This window comes from Rattus rattus, chromosome 1 (genome assembly GCF_011064425.1).
Source record: "Rattus rattus isolate New Zealand chromosome 1, Rrattus_CSIRO_v1, whole genome shotgun sequence".
Classification (NCBI taxonomy): Eukaryota; Metazoa; Chordata; class Mammalia; order Rodentia; family Muridae; genus Rattus; species Rattus rattus.
In genome coordinates, this window is record NC_046154.1 from 266,417,113 (window position 1) to 266,430,148 (window position 13,036).

General features: G+C 47.5%; 1 protein-coding gene across 2 annotated transcripts in view; it reads right to left on the reverse strand.

Moving 5' to 3' along the window:
- Prickle1 (prickle planar cell polarity protein 1) overlaps positions 1-13,036 on the reverse strand; it is a 93,766-nt gene that overhangs the window by 3,686 nt on the left and 77,044 nt on the right. For both annotated transcript variants that reach the window (XM_032885405.1, XM_032885396.1), the window contains exons 2-7: positions 7,551-7,737; positions 5,726-5,839; positions 4,870-5,007; positions 4,193-4,396; positions 2,062-2,248; positions 4-867 (exon numbers count right to left, since the gene is read on the reverse strand). In XM_032885405.1, the coding sequence (XP_032741296.1) occupies positions 4-867; positions 2,062-2,248; positions 4,193-4,396; positions 4,870-5,007; positions 5,726-5,839; positions 7,551-7,682 (1,639 nt within the window). In that variant the 5' untranslated portion in view covers positions 7,683-7,737. The remainder of the gene's footprint in view (positions 1-3; positions 868-2,061; positions 2,249-4,192; positions 4,397-4,869; positions 5,008-5,725; positions 5,840-7,550; positions 7,738-13,036) is intronic.

Here is a 13,036-nt window from a genome sequence, read left to right on the forward strand (position 1 = left end):
TACCTGTGATGTTGGACAACGCCAGAGAATCCATAGAATCCCGGACACTCTGCTCTGGTTTCAAGTCAGATAGGCACTCCAGGGAGTCTTCATACCACTGGGTTTGGTCATGGTTATACCCCGCAGCACCGTGGTCCAGATCTAGCTCTTGCAGCCTTCGGCTGCTGGCGGGGCCTGGGTGGCTGCCATAGGCAGAGTCACCCAGCCCGTCTTGGGACTGGGCCCAGTACATATCCGACTGATACTTTTTACTCGCAAGGCTCTGGTGATTCGGCTTTGCCTCCGGCTTATTCGTAACCATGTTGTCGGGTATCCAGTGCTCACTGGCTCTCAAGTCCACCTCGCTGGGCTGCTGCTGGAAGAGGTTTTTATCACCGAACTTGAGGAGGAGCTGTGTCATATAATCTTCGTGCTCAGCCCATTCTTCAGGGTCTTCGGAGGCTTCCTGATCCACTCTGGCTTTCCAGAATTCCTCATGAGCAAAGCCCGCCCCCTGCCCAGAGAGGCTCACGTCGTCCAGCTTCCGAGAGAGGGTGTCGTCAGCACTGCCAGAAAGACCTGGGAACTTGTAGTTCAGAGCGGGAGACAAGAGGAGAGACTGCCTGCACTGGTCAGCAGAGCGGCTGCTTCTGCCCATCCTCACACTTCTACGGGAGTCTCTCGATCGGGCCGACTGGAAGGCAGAGTCAGAGGAATCGGAGGCGTGGATGTCTTCCCCAAGGCTGCAGGTCTTGGAGCAGTAGATCTGACCTTGTTTCGGGAGGAAGGGGCAGCCCAGCAGAGAGGCCTTACACTGAGCACAGGAAAAGCAGGCCTCGGTGGCATGCCAATGTTGTCCGTCATAGGTCATCTGGGCATGGTCCACACCTGTTTTTAAAAGGGCAGGAAAACAGTTAGGGGCTGTGCAAAGGTGTGGCCAGGAGGGGACTGTGGGTGATGGAAATGTTCCAGGCTTTGTTTTAAGGCGAGGTCTCGCTGTGTGGTCCAAGCCAGCCATGAACCCAAGTTGGCTGTGAGCACCGGGCTGCAGGTGTGCACCACACATCTGGTTCTGTGCTGCCCCGGCCAGGTGTGGGTTACATAGGCTCAGTTAACCTCCCTTATTTCCTTATAGTGTTTTTCAATTTCTATTTAAAAAATTATCTCTAATATCCATATTGGTAGCCATAACACAGCCATCGATACAGAGCAGAGGAGACTTAAATCGACCAACATGTCCCTCACTGAGGCACCCTTAGATTTTACCACACTCAGCGTAATCAGGTGTCCCGTACTTAATGTGTTCAGCGCTGTGGCTTTTGTATTCCTGTGCCTTTTTTGTTGATACTTTTGCTACTGAAGATGGCTTGGGGCATAATGTTTTTTTTATTATTATTATTTTATCTATATGAGTACACTGTCACTGTCTTCAGACACACCAGAAGAGGGCATCAGATCCCATTACAGATGGTTGTGAGTCACCATGTGGCTGCTGGGATTTGAACTCAGGACCTCTGGAAGAGCAGTCAGTGTTCTTAACCACTGAGCTGTCTCTCCAGCCTGGGCCTAATCTTGAAGCATTGTCTAGCACTCCTACATACGTGCACATCCAAACATTACCTAAGTTCTAACCATGAGCAGCCTGCTGTTGGCTAAGAGCTCAGCATGGACCTGCTGCCAGCATTATTTTCAGTGAAATGTTCCAAGCACACAGGAAACAGATATGTTAACAGACTGGCAAAAATGGCGTGACCAGTGTCTTTCTAATATATGCTCTGGATTTCATCCCCAACATCAAAAAAAAAAAAAAAAAAAAAAAAAAAAAAAACCAACCAAAAAAACAAAAAAACCCAATAACAAAACAAAACAAAAAGAACCTGCCTCAAAGGTTCATGGGAACTTCCTCAGATCACAGCCCCCATTCACTGACTCTGTGATAATCAGAATCCAGTAGTCATCTGACAATCACTGAAGGGCCCATGTATTCCAATATGTGTAGACACTTTTCATAAACATTAAGGAAGCGAGGCTATGGGTAATCACTGATGGCCACGGCCGTGTGACAGGGCAGAGGCAACTTACCAATATGCTCCCCACAGGTTTCGCAGTACTCCGCGTAGAGAGACTCAAAGCAGCCGCAGCAGAAGGGGCGGCCATCCTTCATGATATATCTCTGCCCTCCCAGGACCGTTTCGCATTCGAGGCAGCAGAAATGCTTCATGTGCCAGTGGCGGCCCTCGGCCTCTGTGCACTCGTCCGCAAAAATGATCTTTGAAAAGAAACACAGGAGCGCAGAATGGAGGATCAGTGCGAACCACCTCAATGACAAAGCTCCACCCTGCATGGTATGTGTGTGTCCTAGTAGTTGGACAAGGCACACACATCTCGGCCCAACTTCCCTTCCCTTGTCAAGCCTTAGCAGATTGGTGGCTTCTAAAGAGTGATACTTTCCTACCTGTTTGGTTTGTGCTGGTCTGAAGATTGTATTGCTTTATTTGGTTTTTCAAGACAGCGCTTCCCTTTAGCCCTGGCTGTCCAGAAATCCCTTTGTAGACCAGGCTGTCCTGGAATTCTGAGATCCACCTGCCTCTGCCTCCTGAGTGCTGGGATTGAAAGTGTGCACCACCACCATCTGGCGAGAATATAAATGGCCTGACCCACTGACTTAGTTATATTGTTTCACTCTTAGTGTTCATCATACATCTAAGAAAGAAACAGTTACCTCTGCTATACAATGTCTATGTTTGTCTTTCATAGACAGCTACAGATTGGTATGGGCTTCATTCGATTTTCATTTCACTGACAGAGATTAGTCTACAAGAATATAAACTGCCAGTGTTGCAAAGGTAAGCTAGATAAATGTTTGCTGAAACATGAAAGAACCATTTCTTCATGGAGGAAGAATTCATTTGTCATACTTTTGTTTCTGGGGAAGATTTTGGCAGTACCGTCTGGCCACCCACACGTTGACGGTCAGGTAACTTTTGGTCTCTTTTAACTGAAGTAAAGTGTCTGTGGGCTGAGCACAGAGCTACAGTGGTGCTGTGAGTGTGTGAGCAACTGTGCAGTAATCTGACACCACGGGTCAACCTGCACACTAAGGACTTTAAAATTGCTCTACTGCATTGAAGGAGTACATGCATGAGTGATAAGCTTTCTGTCTCAGGCTGAAGAAGACGAAGAAGAGACGGCAAGGAACCCTGGACTGCATCTTGGGATACCAGAAGGACCCAGATGATGAACTGGGAAGTTAAAGCAGGAGGGTTAGAGGGTCAAGGTCACTCCCTACAAGAGTCTGAAGCCAACCTGGGCTACAGAGGGCTCCTGCCTCCAACTTGGGCTACAGGAGGCTCCTGCCTTTTTTTTAAGGCTCATATATTCTTAATTTCTAAACTCAATTTTACGCCTTACTTCATCTCTAACCCTCGTATCATATTCCCTCAGCACTATGACAAAAATTAACTCTCTGATGCCTCCAAACGTGGAAATCTAAATAGAGTCCATTGATATAAGCGCTGCTCTTACACGAATGGTGGCTCTTGATCTTTCTATCCACCCCAAGGTGACAGAAGATGCCAGCCCCAGGAAGAAAGGTGTTTAAGGGGCTCTCTACAGTATCTTGTCAACTTATCCATAACTTAGTTACTTTAAAATAAGAAGTTCGGTAGACATCACTGTATGTTTCTATTATCCCAACTCTAGGAAGGTGGAGGTAGGAGGATAAGGAATTTAAGTTTGAGACCTGCCTAGCCTCACGGGACCATTTCAAAAGTACCAAAAACCTTATAAATAACAATAATGTAAGAGGAAGAAATGCCTTTGACACAGTCATCCGTCTTCTGCTATCCCTCTACTGACCCAGTCCTTCTGTATCTTTGCTGACTGTGTGCAACATGTCTACTACACCGAGTTCTTTCCTTCCTGTGTTTGAGAAACAAAAGATCACATCCTGCACATTACTGTGTGGTGTTTTTCTCTTCCCTGAATTTCAGAGACAGTATCACGGGCAAGCAAAAGCACCCCGCTGCCCTCTATGTATTAGCTACATAGAATTCCAGTGAGGATGGGCGGCTTTATCTTAAAAATATCCATACAGAACAAAAGCAGGAGAGCCACATATTTTGCTTAGTTGGGAACAGTGGAATATTGGCCATTGGCTTATTTTTCCATCATTAAGGGATGAGCTTTTTTTTTTTTTTTTTTTTTTTTTTACCTCGTCACAGGCTGAGCACCGAGGTTTGAGCAGTTCGGCGTGGTGCCTGCCACAGTGGATTTTTCCATCCTGATAGAAATAGATGAGGTCGACCAGTAGTTCATTACACGTGAAGCAGACAAAGCAGGATGGATGCCAGCACACTCCAGGACCCGCACGGGAGGCAAACACTGCGACCTCCCCTCCGTTCATCTGCAACCCACACTAGAAACAAAGACTTGAAGTTAAAATGGCCCTTCACCTAAATGACCAGACTTTCAGCCTTTCCCACTTGAAAATAACCCACAGGTTTGTTAGGACAGGGTAGTTAAAACACAGCGATAAAACGTAGACATTTTGACCCCTTACTAAAGGTTCTCAGTAGGAAACGCATCCCATAGGAAAGCCTCCATGAATAATAGGGATTGGCTCAGACATACTGGACAGAGCTAGGAAGAGTGATCAAGTAAGGTAGATCCAAGGTTGGATAGCCATTTAATCACCAGGAGGAGTAGACAGAAATTAAAGCTGCCCCCCACTGCAACACACACACACACAAGACACAGTTTCATTCAAAGAGACTGGCTCCTGTGGTCACACAGCAGACAGTGAGTAAGAAGTCTGTAGGGTGTACATCCACACCAGCCATCACCCTCCACTACTTCCACCAACCTTTTGCCCATCTAGAAGGGGCCTACCTGCTCACACACTGCGTGCATCACTGCTCTGGACAAGAGTTTAATGGTTCCTCTTCCGAGAGCTTCCTTCTTCCTCTGAGCACTGAACACCTGCAATTCCTTCTTCTCCTCTTCGCTTAAAGACTGGCAGTACCTCACCTTCACAGGAGAGAGCGGAAGTGTGTCATGGAGGGCCGTCCCAGACTTTCAAGGAGTCAAACAGGAAGCCTAGCTGCCCTGATTCCAACCCTCAGTTATAACATGGCACGACTGGGCATAGTGACACACGCTTTTCATCCCAGCACTCCTGACCTGTAGACCTGTAGATCTTTACAAGTTCGAAGCCAGCCTGGTCTATAGATCCAGATCTAACCCCTGTCCCGAAAAGAAAATAAATAAATAAACAAAATGGACCTCCATCTTTAGAAAAGGGGCATGCTATCTGACAGAGCAGGTGTGGCTTACATTTTCTAAGTGTGAACTGATTGCAAGACAGACAGACACCACCTTCCTCAGAAGGCTGAAACTGGCTGTTCTCACATTCTACCGACTCACAGGTCTTTAATCCTGAAACACACTGAGGTGCCCCCATCCTGCACAAGGTAAGGAAGGCTCCTGATAATCGGTGGGGAGCTGAAAACTCTATCAGAGACAACTTGTGGTGAGCTTCCGTTGTGTGGCTCTTCTCTCTCTTAAAAAAAAAAAAAAAAAGAAAAAGAAAAAAAGAAAAAGGAGAGAAAGAGAAGCAAAGCTGTATTCTTAGGGTGCATTTTTCGGAGAGGTTTAGCCAATGAAGAGCTAGGATTTCGGAAAGGCCCCTTGATGCTTGACTGTTTATTTTCTCTTTTACTAATTAGCTTCCCTCCTGTTACTTTACCTCGTTATCGTGTGGTGGCAACTGGTACAAAAGCTGTTTAATCCGGTGTTTCTCTCCAGGGCTGTTAACGTAAGGAACCTTTTCCTCTGGCAAGCATGCGAAATAGAGCTGGATCTGGGGAAGCAGAAGCAGCCCATGAGGCCTTCGGTGCACAGAAGGAAGGGCTGAACCGCCTGTCTTTACCCTTCCCTCCTTCCCGGGCTTGGGCCTCCTGCAGTTAATGAGGGGACCAGCTGAGCTAACTCAGCAGCGTGCAAACCTGCATCTGCTAGCATCCTCTAGCACCCAGCTGCTAAACTGCTCCTCAGGAATGCAATTTGTAGTGACAATTAAGGGCGCCGTAAATTATGCGCCATCAAATGTGTACATTTATGGTTACTCATCCCCAGTCTTGCAGAGGTCAGCTGGGGGATCAAGGGATAGCGCCGGGGTGAATTCTGTAAATGGCCACACAGGCTGTGTGACAAGATCCAACACCCAGCCTCTAAACAGACAGACTCAATGTTTTTTTTTTTTTTTTTTTTTTCTCTGCAGTCTACGGTTCTCTCCAGTATCAGTGTGAAAGGCTGTGGTATTTACAGCATCCCCAAGGAAGCAGGAGAAGGGAGATGCTGGGCTAACCTTAGCTACTTTGTTGTCTTTTAGGACCATCCCCTGCACTGCTGAGATGGAACCAAAGGCATTCAAGTAGAGAAAAAAAGATTAGGGATCTGGGACTTGTCTGCTAGCAGCAGGTCTGCAAACACACACCATCCAAAGATACAAGGGATCCTCTCCACAAAATGCCACTTCCCTGACTGCTACACCAGCATACCTTTCCTTCCTGCAGTTCTAGAGGCTTTTCTGTTACCTTACTGTTACCAGTCAATTACACGCTGGATCTTGAATGTATAAAGGTGTGTCTCTCTGTCTCTGTCTCTGTCTCTCTCTCAGGATTGACTTACTATATATATGAATACAATGTAGACACACCAGAAGAGGGCACCAGATCCCATTACAGATCTTTGTGAGCCACCGTGTGGTTGCTGGAACTTGAACTCAGGAAGAGCAGTCAGTGCTCTTAACCACTGAGCCATCTCTCCAGCCCAAGATACGCTATCTCAAAAGGGATTCCTCTCCACCTCCCAAGAATGGCAACTCGAAGTCAGGCACGGAATGGGTGGCATCTTCTATTTTGAAGGATAACTTTGCCTGTACAGGATCGACCAACAGGTTTTGATAACCTCACCATAAGGACATTGGGAGATAAAAAAAGGCACGCAGATGGAAACAAAGGAAGCAGCACAATGTTGCTTCTCTAATCTCCACTGTACTTATCAAAGGCCATGTTTATTGGCCACACTGCACCCCTCTTCCATAAGGAGCGTTGTGGAGCACTGGCCTGGAGGTGGCCTTTTATTTCCTTCGGTTCTACTGAAGCTTTGAACAGGTACTGGTGGTGCACACCTTTAATTTCAGCCCTTGGGAGGCAGAGGAAGGCAGACCTCTGAGTTCTTTGAGTTGGAGGCAAGCCAGGACACAGTGAGACCCCATTTCAAAGGACCAACACCTCTCCCCCACCCCTGACCATCAAAATATCCTAACCAGGAACATTTCTCTTCCCCATAGACTGACTCGTGAAAGTCCCATCAGGAACACCTGTGGTGTCCTGCGTTCTCATTAATCACGATGGCAGAAGCAGGGCACTGCTTGGGGCAGCAGATCCAGGAAGACAGGAAGCTTCTACTGAAACCAAACCAGACCTTAGAAAGCAAAGCCAGCCAGGGAGAAGAGAGGTTCCACACTTCCCTGGAAAGCCAATCGAAGAAGGCAGTTTGCTTCCTACCTGCTCAGGCCTGAGGCCGGGTGGGACCCACGCATACTCTTCCAGGGCGCACCCGGAATCATCGTCTGATGTGGAACTTCTCTGGCACCCGAAGGCCAGTTTGCTCATTTTGGGCTCCATCTCCAAAGGCATAATAATGAGGTTCAAAACTCTGGCTTCTCAGTCACAGGACATCCAAAGACAGTGGCTGTGGGTGACACAAGGAAACATAAAATGTAAAAAAAAAAAATCCTCTACCAAGAGCTTCTAGTTAGTAGGGTTTACACATCGATGGGCTGCTCAGAGAAAGTGACCAAACGCCTGGAGTTGCTAACTTCAAACAATTAGGAAGTGGCCACCTCCATCAGCTCAGTACCAAAGAAAACGGGCCACCAAGCTAGCGTTCTCAGTTGCCTACAAAACATGCTTCTTGCTTATGATTTACCTGGCAAGGAAACTGCTCTGCTTGACTAATTTACCTACAGAGGAGATCCTTCGAGGTGTTAGGAATTTAGAAGTGCTGGGAACACCAGGCCGCAGAGACCTTGCTGAGTTCCCCCCATTTCCTAAGCAAGTTTTCCAATCAGGGCAGCAGAGACAGCTGAGCTCGTGGCCCTGGCGAAAACGGCACAGTTTAAACTTCTAATCCTTGACATCAAACATGACCCACAGACTGGAAAGAGCAAGCAGGCAGGCAGTGAATCCCCTCAACAAACAGTCAAGGAGTACGGAGTTCGCTCCCAGGTACAGCTTGGTGACTTGAGAGTTTAATCTCATTATAACCAACGTTTAGCAATGCTTGTTGAGTGCGAAGTGGAACCAGCCCCACCACTGGTCAAAGTGAGGCATTAAATCTCTGAATAGAGAGCTTCCAGGGACTAAGCCACTCCCCAAAGACTATCCATGGACTGACCCTGGGCTCCAACCGCATAGGTAGCAATGAATAGCCTAGTAAGAGCACCAGTGGAAGGGGAAGCCCTTGGTCCTGCCAAGGCTGAACCCCCAGTGAACGGGATTCTTGGCGGGGAGGGCGGTAATGGGGGGAGGATGGTGAGGGGAACACCCATATTGAATGGGAGGGGTAGGGGCTAGGGGGATGTTGGAATGGAAACCGGGAACGGGAATAACATTTGAAATGTAAATAAGAAATACCCAGTTTAATAAAGATGGGAAGGTAAAAAAGAATCTCTGAATAGGAAAGCTGTCTCAGAAATAGGGATCTTGATACAGTTTAGTATAAAGAAGTTTGTGTGTTGGGGGGTGGGAGAGATGGCTCAGCAGTTAAGAGCTCTGGCTGCTCTTCTAGAAGACCTGGGTTCGAGTCCCAGCACCCACATGGCAGCATAACCGTCTAGAGCTCCAATCCTAGGGATCTGGCACCTTCAAACACACACGCAGGCAGAACACCAACGCACATAAAGTAAAAATTAATTAAGTCCTTTTTAAAAAATGGAATGGGTACAATGCAGTCACGTTACAGAGAGGGCTCAAGGATGGCAAACGACTCTTGTTCAAGAGCTAAAGCCTAATCCCTCTGACTTGAAATCCTAACCAATCCCAGCCCGAGGTAAAATGATGTGTCAGCAATTCTCAGTGCAGCACTAAACAATGTTGGGGGCTGGGGGCGGGGTGGGGGCGGGGAGGTCTCTTATTAAAATAAATACATGGCTACTGAAATACCCGAGGACATTTTAAACTTCAAACTTTAGAACGGCTCACACAGGGTTAGAGCTCTAAAGCACCCGCCGCGTGGCTGCAGCTATTCCTGCGGGAGACACAGTGACTCAGCGAGTTACCGCCTCCGCCGGTAAACCGGGCTTTCATCCACCGACAGAATGGGAGGCGGCCTCATTTCCGAGCGCACTGTGGTGAGGCTATCACCTTCTGACCCAGTCACGGCACACAGGTGCAGACCATTCACGTCTTAGGAAAGACGCTAAACAGAGGTGCATTCCTCCACCCCCTCAATAAAAGGGGACGTGTTAATGAAAGTCAGAAGACAGCTTGGGTCTTTCCCTTTTGCCCCGAAAGATCCGCCCCTCCCCCTACCCCCACCTCCGTGTGTGTCCAAGGAAGAGGACTAGAGATTAAGACTTTAATTAGTAACTCATGGGCTCTCTCACCCGGAGAACTGGTACTTTCAATGCCGTTTAACCAGCATTTTGAAATGGGAGCATTTGTTTGTTACCAAACCTGGCTGGGGGTGTGGGGTAGGAGGAAAATAACAATATAAATATTAAAAAAGAACCTAAAAATTAAACGTTACTCTGTTTTCAAAACTAGTAAAGGCTCAAGAAATTATGACGGACCACGTGTGTTCCCCTAAACCAAGGACCCGAATCCGTTTTTACAGCTGTACTCTAGGAGAATATGGGGTGCGTCCCTACCCTGATGGAGGTGGACCATGTGATATGGCCACCATCCTCCCCAACTAGTCACTTGGATGCAGTGGCCTCATTTTAAACCTCAAACTCTCACAGGTGCATTCCGGCCTTTCAACAAAGTACCCTGGAGGCTTCTTTTTCGACAACACAAATGGTACCACAATTGTAGGAAAACAAGAGAGTCACTTCCATCCGAACGTTAGCTCCGGATTTACTGGTGGTGTGACCACCGTCCCTGCTACCGTTAGCATTACACTATTGAAATGCAGTCTGAAGCAGGGTGACCTGGGAGGTGTCTCAACACATACTGAGCCATAGGGCCAATTGTCTAGAGGCATGAAATTGAGGAACCTTAGAGCCAAGCTCTCACCATGTGGGTGAGAAGCAAGCTGGAGTTTGGCAGAGTTGGTGTACTTTTTCAGGGATTATCATGGGAGTGATCCCAGCAGCCCAAGCCACAGGAAATGGTAACACCTCCCCGCCCCTCCTTTGTTTTTTCTCACCCCACTCTCTTGAAAACTAGCTGGTTACTTTCACCACTTAAAAAAGACACCCCCACCCCACACCATCCTGCAGCTGTAGGAGGCTTCCCCATCATCGTATAACCGTCAAGAGGACATCTGACCCAAGACGCTTTCTTCCGTCTTCCTTGGGAACCAGGTGGAGACACAAGGACAGACAGACAGGCAGACAAGCAGGCAAAACACCAGATTGCATAAAATTTAACAAGAAAAAGAAAAACAAAACAAAACTAAGGAGGTAAGTGACAACCCCTTAGGAGCCTGGATGTTAAGTAAATGTAGCCAATGTGATAGATAGGAATGGATCCAAATTCTATTGTGTATGTCCCTCGATTCTTTCTATTCTTTCTCAGCAGCCTGTGGGTAAATTCATGGGATTGAGCTGGTGAGCTGTTTTCATTTTGAGCACAGTGAAAAAAGTTCTCCTGCTTCAGAATTCCAGAAACAGCGGGTAGAATCCAGCTGGGTGACCTAGAAACCCGCTGTTCACCAGGAACGAGGGTAGACTGGGGTCATCCCGGTGTAGGAGCTGTAGTCCAGGGTCCGGTCTTTGGACCTCTGATGTGTTAGTGCCTTTCAAGTTTCCTGCAGGTGCTTTTCTCCTGGTTGCCATGGTTTTTGTTTCTTTTCTGTTATTTTCAAAACAGGGTCTCGCTAGATAGCTGCAGCTGTCCTGAAATTCGCCCTGTAGATCACACTCAAACTCACACAGATCCACCTGCCTCAGCATCCCGAGGGTTGGGATCAGAGGCGTGTGCCACCATCCTGGGCTGGGTGTGGTCATGCTTTGCTTCCCATTATGGTTGTCTGCCAGTACGAGACCTTACCCTTTAGTCCATGATCAATGACTTTGAAATCTTTTTTTTTTTTTCTTTTTTTCAGAGCTGGGGACCGAACCCAGGGCCTTGTGCTTCCTAGGCAAGCGCTCTACCACTGAGCTAAATCCCCAACCCCAACTTTGAAATCTTTAAAGTCTGTCGCTTCCAGTATTCTGTAAGTCAGGCAAAGCTTGAAAGTGCAAGCTGTGTTACAGGGAGGACCTGTGTCCCTCTGTTAGTGCGGGAGTCACTGAAGGCATTCAGGACTTGAAGGTGTCAGTCAACCCAGAGGGCAGCTTTACTCTTGTTTTTCTCTGCTAAGTCTGGTCATTGGCCATCATTTTCCTTTCTACTCCACTTGGGACAGCTAAGGGGGCCGTGTTCTGATGTCTAACTAACTCAGCCTTTTGCCTTTGTTCCTCTACAGCAGTGCTTCTCGGCCTTTCTAATACTGTACTCTTTAATACAGTTCCTGATACCATGAAATTATTTTTTGTTGATACTTCATAACTGAGATTTTACTGATGTTATGAATTGCAATGTCAACATCTGATATGCAAGATGTGTGACCTGAGACCCCTGTGGGGGTTGTGACCCACAGGTGAGGACAGCTGTTCTAGAGCCTTTTCTAAGTCGGCAACATTCAAAAGTTCCAGAAGCAGTGGTGCAGAAGGTGGCCTCCCTAGAAAACAGATTCTCCCCAAGAATGGTACTGCTCAGACTGCCAAGAACTGCACCTGCCTGGCAGGACACTTTACCCGTGACACCATGGGCAGGGCAGTAGGGAAGGAGAAAAGAGCCACAGAGTGATCCTGGCTGTCCAAGAAGAGTGGTATTGAAAATCATGACCAGGAAAGGGAATGAAGTCTGGGAGGGCACCTAGCTCCTAAGGAAACTGGCACAGGAAAGGAAAGCGAACCAAAGTAGCCGGAAAGGGGGAAATGAGTCCCATGTTGAGATTGTAAAGTTCAACGGTGGGAGGGCAACTCAGAAGCAGAGGGAGGACTGGAGGGAATGAGGAGCCTCAGAAGGTTATAACTGTGTGAGCTTTGCTGTGGTCTCTAGTAGTCACCATTCTCTTGGACCAACCTACCAAACCCCATCAAGTTATGCAAATTTAACACAGTATGCAAATATCAAACAACTGTCAGGGGGCTGGAGGGGTGGCTCGGCAGCTGAGAGCATGGGCTGCTCTTCTCTAGAGGATCCAGGTTCAATTCCCAGCACCCCATGTGGCAGGTCACAACTGTCTGTAACTCCAGTTCCTGGGAACCCATCGGGCATGCCTGTGGTACACATACATGTGCCTGCAGGCAAAGTACCCACACACCTAAATCTTTCCAGCATCTGTCGATGTTTTCATGACCTTGCAGTCTAAGATCGTATCACTGATTGTCAATCCTTCCCAATCGATCTCCACGCTGGCTGCTGTGTGAAGATGGCTATTAATAGTATAGAATCCTTATGGGACTCTTTAATTACCTGAACAGATAATGGATCTGTGAAATCACTGGGCTGAAATTCCTTAGGTGTCCCCTGCTGCTAAGTGCCACCCTTTGTGCCTCAGACATGAACAGACCTCTTTGTTAATCTGCTTGTTAACAAGACCCTGGCGCACTGAGGATGTCACCCCACGTTCCTTATTCTTTCAAGCTAAACACACAGGTCAAATAAGGGTAACCGAGGACAAATGTGGTAGCATGCAAGTCTGCATACTTCTGTCCTCAAAATATACACGTCTCCTTGCTTAGACCCTTACTTTAAAAATGAACCCAGAGTGAGCA